Source organism: Diospyros lotus, chromosome 8 (genome assembly GCF_014633365.1).
Source record: "Diospyros lotus cultivar Yz01 chromosome 8, ASM1463336v1, whole genome shotgun sequence".
In the NCBI taxonomy this organism is placed as follows: Eukaryota; Viridiplantae; Streptophyta; class Magnoliopsida; order Ericales; family Ebenaceae; genus Diospyros; species Diospyros lotus.
The window spans coordinates 30,506,802-30,517,191 of NC_068345.1; the positions used below are offsets into that span (position 1 = coordinate 30,506,802).

The following is a 10,390-nucleotide window of genomic DNA, read 5'->3' on the forward strand; positions in this document are numbered from 1 at the left end:
TTTGTCACATCCATCAGTTCATTAGGTTCACCTACAACATTTTCAGGGAATTAATTTGATTTCTCTTTCAAAGAGAAGGCGATTAAAGATAATCTAAGAGATGTATTATTAACTGTCTTCGTTTAATCTAATTCATACAGCTGCCGACTTGTCTAATTTTAAAGTTCTTTCTCTACCTTTGCTCACAAATCCAAGTTCCCATGCATAAACATAAGGTCTCGGGTTAGGTTGGATTGCAGTGTTGTATATATAATATGGATGACAACCATGAATGAGATGAGAAGAAGAAAGAAGGCCACTTGGGTAAGCTAGTAGGGAAGACGAACTGGAATTGAAATTGAGAGGACAATCCACCAAAAGCCATCATATAAATTAAAGCTGATGAAAATGGTGCCCGCATATGCCCTTTTAACAATGTCCACTTTTTACACATATTTCGCTCTCACAAACCAGAATCCAAGGTTTAACTAATTAGCAACAACCCATGTCCCGTAAACTCTCAAATACATGCTTGCTTGCTTCTCCTTCTTCTTCTTCTTCTTCTTTAGTTTTCACCTTTGATGGCTCTGTATCTTTATTCATTGTCACCCTTTTGGCCTCTCATCCCCATATTCCTTTGGTCACTGCTTTTGCAAGCATTTATTAGAAAGCTCATTCCGCAGAATATAATTGTGCCTTGTAACCTAAGCATCCCCTTGTTGAAGATGATGATGATCACCATGACCATGAATATCATGATCACCCAAAAAAAGGATAGATACTTATTGTGTTGATGAGAATCTTACGTTGATTTCGGGTGTGAGTTGAAAAGAGTTGTAATTCAAAAAGTAAGGGATATCTTCTGTTCTTTATTTGTTAGATCATTTTTAAGACAAAATAATATAATTTATGTTTATATACATTTTAAATTAAAATGAACAATATATTGCTTGCCTCCAATGGTTGATAAGAGAAAGAAACACAAGATTAGAGTCAAAAAGATTTATACTCAGAATTCAATTCTTTGCTCAAGCCCAGAGGTAATGCTTGCCAAAAACCTCTTGTCAACAGAAAAGAATGTTTAATAAGTTGGGCAATGCATTCAAACTTGCTGATGATTGATGTCAAATTTGGTAGAGTAGAGAACTTTGTAAGAAGTCCACCCACTTTCATTTATTGCCTTGTTAAGTTTTTAAAAGGTTTTTGACAGGGGGCTTTAAAATATTGCTAATTAGTTTGGTGGCCATAATTGGCCAGTGTACCCGAGTAAATTAAGGAGGGCGAGAGTGACGGCAAAGCAAAAGGGGAGGGGCTATCCTGAAGAACGTGGTTAGAAAACAAAGGAAGGATATAAAAATTGTAGAAAGGACAAAAGTTGGGGGCTGAAGTGTTATTATTTAAAATATTTAGGAATGAATTACAGGGACCTCTTCTGCAGACAGACGATGTTCATTATCTATCCATAACGATTTTGATTGATACTTTGCCCAATATTCGGCTCCCCCCTGATCCTTGCTGGCTACTTAACTTTTTATCACAAAGGCAGCGTTCCCGGCCGTCACCCTCCGTGACAGAGTAAAGTCACCAGAAACGCGATTTTGACCAAAATGACCTTCACTGGGGCGCCTCACTTCATCCGGTGTGGGGCCGAACCGAAAAATCCGACCCGGGGGGTGGGCGAGGAGCTACCTGTCTCCTCCTCGACGGGTTAGTAAATCATTTCTCGAAATTGTTTTCCACCACTTAAGGAACGTTAGCTAGGCCGTGATAAGGTACAACAGAAACACGTTGCGTCTGTTCTTAATTGGACGGATTGGGACACGTGGGATTTTGATCACGGTGATGATTCCCGGGTACCCACTGTATGAACGTGATCCGCGACCAGAGATCATCTCCTTATCCGTCACTACGGAACTCAAAGTCACATTTTACGATTGCGATTAAAACGCAGTAAACAAATCCGAAGGCAGAGAGAGAGAGAGAGAGAGAGAGAGAGAGAGAGGCGATTTTAAAAACGACACAAATCTGAGCTTCAGTCTTTTATCACACTCTCTCTCTCTCTCTTTACATTTTTCATTCTCTCCGCCGACCTAATAACGGTTCGCCGTCGTATGCCGGCGGCGCGGCTCTTCCGTACGCGGCCATCGTCTTGAACCTCTCGGCAGCCGCCGTGATCTCTGCGCTTCTTCGCTCATTTTCGCTTTATGCGAGTCTTCCCTCCTCTTTGTTGTTTCCACTAGAATAAGTGACGCGGTACTGATCGATTTCTCGCTCATTTTGTCAGTTTCTTGTGTATTTCTCTATTATTTTAAGCTTGAATTCGTTTGTGAGATTTATTTCGCTTACGGTGCAAAGGTTTTTCTCGGCGTTCTTTGGTTGGGATTGAGATTCGTAGGAAGATTGTTTTTAGGGCTTTTTTCTTTGTTTTTTTGCGGAGTTTTGCGTTGTTATCGGTAATCTTTTGAACTTCTTGGGTATGTTTTCAGTAAATTTAGGGCATTGTTTTGCCCTAGTTTCTTGTACTTGTAATGTGATGCCACTCAAATGATTTGATTTTTGTGGCTAGCTTTCCATGATATCTTTGTAACTCGTTTGGTTACTGAGAAAAAGAGGACAAGAATAAGTCAGCTATTTTGATTTTCTTTTTCTTTTTTTCATTTCATTTCTTTTTTCTTTTTGTTTTTCGGGTGAGGATTAGGTGACATATAATGTACTTCTGAGGGCAAAAAAAAAAGCGGCATTAAATGCTAGATTAGAGTTTGAGTTCCTTGTCTTATTTTTCCTCTGTTTTCTTGGCGGCCAGACGGCTTAATTTGCAATTTACACCCTTTCCCGTTATGCAGCAATTATAATTTGATTTACACCTAAATATTCTTGGTTTGAATTTAGAGATGGGAATTTTCTTAGCTAATTGTTTTCTTTTTGTGCTAGGCATACAAAAATGATTGGATCCTTTCTTACCCGAGGACTTGTGTATGTTGTCCATGAACATACCCATTTCATAAAGCTGCATCGCTCCGACCTTGTGATCGCAACTATTTAAAATGTTAATACTTCGTTTTGCAGGATGGTTTTTGGTTATGCCTATCCCGCATATGAATGCTACAAAACTGTGGAAAAGAATAAACCGGATATTGAGCAACTTCGTTTTTGGTGCCAGTATTGGTATTTACTTGGTGTAGTTTTTCTCATCAAGAGTATTCGAGCAAACTTGCCTAGTAAAAATGCGTTAATTTTGGATATTTCAGGATCTTAGTTGCTATTTTGACAGTTTGTGAAAGAGTTGGTGATACTTTTGTCTCATGGTAAGGAAATCCTTACTTGAGCACAAAAATATGGTTTATGTATTGATTGACTTTCTATTACATTAGGATAATTATCTTATTCTTCGCTGTGAAGGGTTCCAATGTACAGTGAAGCCAAGCTGGCATTCTTTATATATTTGTGGTACCCCAAAACTAAGGTATTAATCTTACTTCCTGTGACTCAAATTGAAAGTGTAGTTCTCTAACTGTGTTTATCTCCTTTGTATTAAATCTCTTCTTTCTCCTTAATTGTTTTAGGGAACAACATATGTCTACGATTCGTTCTTTAGACCATACATTGCAAAGCATGAGACAGAAATTGATCGGAACTTGTTGGAACTGAAGACAAGGGCTGGAGATATTGCAGTTTCGTATTGGCAAAGAGCTGCAAGCTATGGTCAGACCAGAATTTTTGAGATTCTGCAATATATTGCTGCACAATCCACACCAAGACCTCCTAAGGTATGCATTGCCACTATTTATCCCTTTATATGGGCCACCATGAAAATCATCTTAATTCTGGGTTTTTCAAGTTTGATTTAAGCGCATGCAACTGCATTGAAACATTAATGGGATATTAGTAATCTGATGAAGTTTTTATCCACAGGGCTGATGTATGAATTTTTTTAGGGAACCATGTTTGCTGGCCTTTTCAGGTCAATGAATTAAAACTGGTTGCTTTCTGTTAAAAAAAAATCATGCAATTTATAAAGAGTATACTTGGGATGGGAACCATATGTTTAACATGTAGCCAAAGTAACGCTGATTGTGATACAAATTCACATTCTAAAAATTGTACAACATTAACAATAATAATAACATATCAAACCATGATCCCGTTATGTGGAGTTGACTATTGACAACATAAATTCTAGCTGGTGAGCCATTTTAATCTATGGCCTCATATGAGGCCTTACATAACTCATATCATACGTAAGAGTCACATTCTAAATATTGTGATGCAATCAAAATCATGTCATGCTGCAATGTATGCCACACTTTCTTTTACACTTCTCCCGACGGTATCCTTCCCATCCCTTTATTAGGCTGGCTGGGCTTCCCAGCAGATGTCAGGCTAGCTCTTTATCAGATTGGGACCATTGTGTGGATGCACAATTGTGTCTCTCATCTTCCTTAATTAAATGCAGTATCGATTTTGTTAATTTTTTTACAGAAATGTCATTGGGACCAATTTTTTAATCTTCTGTCAATTAAGAACCTATGTCCATGGAGTAAAAATTCTGCAACCCCTCTGTGACACCCCCCGCCCCACCCCATAAAAAAAAAAGAAGAAAAATAGTTGATGATAGATATGTTGCATAGCCTTGGATGGGATTTGTTCACCGACATATATGCCCTATGCTTGAAAATTGTCGGCTTCATGTAAAAAAAGTATTACAGCATAAAGGAAAAACCTTTTTGAAAGGAAAGGGAGGGCCCAATTAGTGGCTGGAATAGTACTGCTCGTGTCCGAATTGTTGTGCATAATTGATGCTGCAATGACTGTCAATGTATCTGTATGTTATTTGCGCCCTTATTTTGTACTAATACTTAGCTTTTTCACCTCTATTTTGTGCATCAAACCAGAGGACAACCACCAAAACTCCTGCTTCTAGTGAAGAACCACCTTCTACTTCTAGCAAATCCTCAAGTGAGAATGAAAAAGAGGAAGCAGAAGAATTGGCTCCACAAGCACTTAAAGTAACCCCCACTGTGGCAGGCTTGAATGCACAAAAAGACACCTCAGTTCAACAGCCTGATGAAACCTCCAGCCAGTTAGATTCAAATGAATCTGAGGCAATGCAGATTGAATCAGCACCCATTGCAGCAGCAGCGAAAGAAAATGCGAGCCCTCCTGCCCAAGAGACGAACATCATGGGAGAAGTTGTTCGGGCTACGCGTGGCAGATTGAGGAAAACCCGTTCTACAGCAAGCCGTTAAATAATGGGGCCGGCACCTTCCCCAGGATAGCTATAGCTTGCAATATGTGAGTATTTAGGCAATAGGTGAAAATGCTGATTTGAATTCTTGACGTTGTGTACATTTGTCGTTTCTTATTCTATTGGTTCCTTTGTGTCCATGATTTCCATCAAGATGAGTTGAAGAAGGGAGGAGCTTTAACTCCCAGAGGGGAGGGGGGGGGGGGGGGTGTTTAAATGTAGCGAGACACTCTCAGAGTAAGCCTTGCTATCTGATGTGTGATCTTATAAGAAAATATGTCACGATTTAGAATAAAATTTGTACATTTGAGAGGCTTACAGAAGGTAATCTGATTAGAAAATTAGGATCCGGTTGATGCCTTGGAGAAAAGCCTCATTTAAATTTCATCAGTGACACTCTCGCAGCACTGACTGAAATCTTTTGCATGTTAGTTAACTTGCCCAGTCTTTCACAAACAGGCGCATCAGATTACCGTTAGCCTTTATTATGGGGGGGTCTGACAGTCCTTGCAATGTTGCCAAGAGCAATGAAATCATACAGCTGGTCGGGCCTTCGTAGTTAGTGGCAGTCGTTCGAGAACTGCCCCACGCTCATTTGATTTTTCAATGCCTTCCGGGACCCACACGCCTACTGAGCTAAAGAGGGAAGAAAGTAATTAGGAATGAGAATGGAGCTGACGGGCATTTGGGGGTAACTATGGAATAAGAATGGAGATTCTTTTTTAAATGGTCTCCTTAGCCATCTTATTCCTAGAGCTATATTGAGAAGATAAATTGCATGATATATCTGAATAATTAAGATGGTAAGTCTTGACATCACTGATGTCACTTTTAAGGTCCTTTCCTAAAAAAAAATATTATGCTTTCTTCAAAATCGAATACCCATTAAAAAATTTCAGACAAATTTTTAGTCTGTCTCTTTGTCACTTGGCTATGCTTGGAGGGCAAGAATGAACATTCTTATTTCATAGATCAATTGATAAAAGAAGAATTGCTAGGGTGTTGTTCTTTGGGCCCCAAGTTCCGTGTTCGAGCCCTGATCAGAAAATAGTTCTATAAGTAAAGAGCGATCTTGAAAATAAAAAATGCTTACCGCCCTCACGTTTGCAGTTGTGCTAGAGGTTGAAACTTGTATGCTGGGTTTCCTGATTTACCTCTTTTGCTAAAATCGTAGAATCGAACAACGGAGATCGTTCGTAATGATGCATTAACCAAAAAAGTACGGACATTCTCTCAAAAAAAAAAAAAAAATCGATGGAATTCTCATTCTATGAATCATACATAAGAACTGCCATCCATGGTCAGTGTTACTGTGTTTAAAATCAGATGTAAGTTAGTTAATTATAAGAAATTATATGAACTACTTTACTCACAAATATGAAATTATATGTATTTTTTAGTCTAAAAACTTAAATGGAATTTATCATAAAGTTCAAATAAATTTCATACACCAATCTTAAATTTCACACACCAATCTTAAGACTTGATGAAATGATATTGATCACCTTTAATTTTTGAAAAATAATTATGACTTCTTTTGTTTAAAAATAAGGATAAAAACTATTTTACCTCTTTTATTTTATCCTTTCCCTCATTTTCTCTCTCTCTAACTTTTCTCATCGTCGTATTGCCAAACAAACTCACTCAAACGAGATGTAGGTTATTCACTTTTGAAAATAAATGAACCTAGATTTGGGTCAATTTATCCTCATCTTGAATCCAAATAAATTCATTTATAAGATGAACAAAGCCATTTAAGTTAGAAATAATGGGAGGAGATAGAGAGAGACATTCTTGGAAGATGAACAAACCTTGTTTTGGATTTGTTCATCTTCATTTCAAATCTAGATTTAAGTTTGTTATCTTTCTCTTAAACTAGATAGGTTCATTTCTCATTGGGTTCATTCTATATTTTAAACTTAGATACTTTAGAGATATAATAGAGAGAAAGTTGGAAAATGAATGAACTTAGATGTAAGTTCAATCATCTTTATCTCAAATCTATATGGGTTCATTCATCTTGGGTTTAAGATGAACATCTCAAACCTAAATTTGAGCTCGAAGAAAAGATAGACAGAGAAAGTTATATTTTGTAGATGAATAAACCTTGATATCAATTTGTTCATTTTCCTCTTCAATCTAGATTTGGATTCTTTGAGAAATGAGAGAGACTTTGAAAATGAGTTAACCCATATTTGGGTTCGCTCATCTTCGTTTCAAACAAATCTAAGATGAAAGAGAAGATATATCTTAGATAGAGAAGAAAAAGAAAAAGATATGAAAAATATAAATATGAAGATATTTTTGGACATTTACAAAATATTAACAGCAATTTTCAAACAATATAAGAGAAATTGATGCAAGATCATAGAAGTCAATGAGCTTTCACGTAAAATCTCATATTTGATATTTACCTTAAACTTACATGAAATAATTAAATGAAATTTGTGGTAGATTTTATTATTAACATCAACAAATTAAAAATGAGTTTTTTTTTTTTTTAGTATGAAGGTATTTTCACCCTAGAGTTTTTTTTTTTTTTTTTAATTCAATTCCATCAAAATTCTTGTTTACCAAATATAATAATAAAATAAAATGATTATTTTACTACAAATCATAGTATAAATGACAATGGACCAATAGCATTTCTATTTTGTTCCAATTTTCAACAATTGGTGTGTGACTTAAACATTAAGAGTATACAAAAAACTAAGTCAAATAAAATAGAGATATAAAGATAATTTATATATATATAAGTCGTATCAAGACATCTAGCATAACTATTAAACCTAGATGAAGAGGGTGTTTGCTTTGAGTTCGCAAGTGAATTAAATTGTGTTTAGATATCACCACTCTAATTAGGTGTTTGGTAAACAAAAAAATGACTTTTATGTCTTTTTTAGTTATTTTATTATTTTAAATTAACTTAAATATTTATCAAATATTAACTTTTCAAACTCATTTCATCATATCTAATTTACTAAATCTACTTTGTTATATAATAATCAACTCATTTAAGGCTCGAATGGGCCCAACATAGAGGGGGTTGAGATTGTAAAAATCAGACACCAAGTTGATTCAATTCAAGAAAACGATTGAAGATATGCATAAATCAATTAACTCTTCAGGTCCTTTAAACCACTAATAATAATACAACTTATAAGCAACAAATATAAATAGAAAACAATTCATTAATCGATTATATCTACTTATAACTCTTTATTTTAACATATATTATCTTTATAATAATATTAAGGCTAAAATCTATTATTAACCCCTTTTAAAGTTTATAATTTAGGACTTTTAACCTTATTGTAATTTTATTTTTGACCAAAAACTCTATTTGACATAAATTTTTTCGATTTACATATAAAAAAAATCACCATAATGTCCCAATTAATTTTAAACAATTACACAATTCTACTACTATAAATTAATTAAAAATAAAACTACCAAACTCACCCTAAGTGGAGCAAAATTGTGTGAATTAATGATTTGAGATAAAATAGAGAAAAAAAAGTGAGAAATATAATCACTATTCACTAATCATAATTAGTTTCAAAATCCCAATTTATCTCCAAAGAAGTGTAAAAACCAATTAGTCCACAACCTAAACAATAATATCTAATTCATGTTTGAATCATAAAAACAAATTAGTTTACAGTTTATCTTTGAATCTTGAAAGCAAAATAATCTCTAAAAAAAATTAAAATTTCTTCTTGTTTTTTCTCCTCAGTAAACACGATTTCTATTTAATTTTTAAATACTATATTTGTGCTTTTAATTTCAAAAGTTAAAAAATTACTTTGTTTTTGCAATTTGAAAATAAATTGAATAATAATTTTTTTCCATAATTCAAAGATGAATTGTACTTCATTTAGATTATGTACTAAGTGACTTTTGTATTTTTTTTTTGAGATAAATTAAAATTTTGCTTAAATTTAGGAATTAATTAAGACTAGTAGTTACATTTTTTACTTTTTATTTTTATTTTTCCTTCCCAATCGTCAATTGGTGCCACTTTCCTCCATTTTAGGATAAATTTCATATTTTTATTTTTAATTAATTTATAATAATAAATTTTAATGTAATTATTTAAAATTAATTAAGACAAGATGATTATTTGTTTTTGGGCATGTAAATTTATTTATTTTTTTGGTTAAAAAATGTTGAATTGAGTTTTTGAAAAAAAAATAAAATTACAAAGGACTAATGTCCTAGGTTAAAAAATAAAAACATTTTAATTTTTATATTTTAAATGAGTTTGTGGTTGTGAAACTTAAACATTTAACGAGTAAATCATACTTTCATGTTATCTTAACATATTTTTGCCAAACACATGCTTAAGTTTTTTTTTTTTTTAAATATTAATAGTTACGCTTATACATTTATATATATATATATATAAATCTTTTAAATCAACAATTATAACATCGGCTAAAACAGTATTCTAGAAGTTTAAAAAAACTATCATATAAAGGATAAGGATAAGGACAAAAGAGCACGCACTTAGTCAAAGCTAAATAATAATATGAATTATCATTATCATCAGTGGCATCCGTGAAAAAAGCATAGAATATATATATATATATAGAGAGAGAGAGAGAGAGAAATTTTAACCGACAAATAATATTATTTATTTAAATTAAAAATAAATCTTCAAATAATATATTTTTATTAAATAATAAATAAATGCAACTATCTATGTATCTTTTTATTATCTAATAAAAAAATGAGTCATGCTACATGTACATCATTTTTGTACATCTTGGGCTACACAAGGTATATCAATGACAAAAATACCCTGCGACTCTCCATGCGCCTCACGCGCCTCTATGCGCCTCAAAGGGATATTTTTGTCATTGATACACCTTTGTGTAGCCCAAGGTGTACACAAAGATGTACCAATAGCATTTTCCTAAAAAAATATCACATACTAACATTACTTACTAATCCCACCACATAACACGATTGGTACCCGAATAACAGATTATAGACAAGAATGCAAGTTCAAGTTATAATAACAGAATATGAGAGTTTCATCCTCTTATGGAAGTAACTCCTTATGGACACTATACACTATATCTCTTGTCTCGAGAGTCATTGTGTACTGTAATTTATCATTTTTATATGCGTGAAATAGTGTGTAAAAGACTTTTAAAATAA

At 33.7% G+C, this 10,390-nt stretch overlaps 1 protein-coding gene across 1 annotated transcript; it reads left to right on the top strand.

Annotated features, from left to right (window-relative positions):
* Window positions 1–1,916: 1,916 nt before the first annotated feature.
* On the top strand, window positions 1,917–5,362 carry LOC127807082 (putative HVA22-like protein g). Its single transcript, XM_052344694.1, has 7 exons — window positions 1,917–2,232; window positions 2,911–2,952; window positions 3,046–3,144; window positions 3,228–3,284; window positions 3,379–3,442; window positions 3,543–3,746; window positions 4,872–5,362. The coding sequence occupies exons 2-7, from the start codon at window positions 2,921–2,923 to the stop codon at window positions 5,223–5,225; spliced, it is 810 nt and encodes a 269-aa protein (XP_052200654.1). The 5' UTR covers window positions 1,917–2,232; window positions 2,911–2,920; the 3' UTR covers window positions 5,226–5,362.
* Window positions 5,363–10,390: the final 5,028 nt, after the last annotated feature.

Bases quoted from the DNA above. Each gene is read 5' to 3' on its own strand.
- LOC127807082 (XM_052344694.1), top strand. From the start codon at position 2,921: ATGATTGGATCCTTTCTTACCCGAGGACTTGT. The intron at 3,285-3,378 runs GTAAGGAAATCC...TTCGCTGTGAAG, and splicing joins GGTGATACTTTTGTCTCATG to GGTTCCAATGTACAGTGAAG. The intron at 3,747-4,871 runs GTATGCATTGCC...GCATCAAACCAG, and splicing joins CCACACCAAGACCTCCTAAG to AGGACAACCACCAAAACTCC.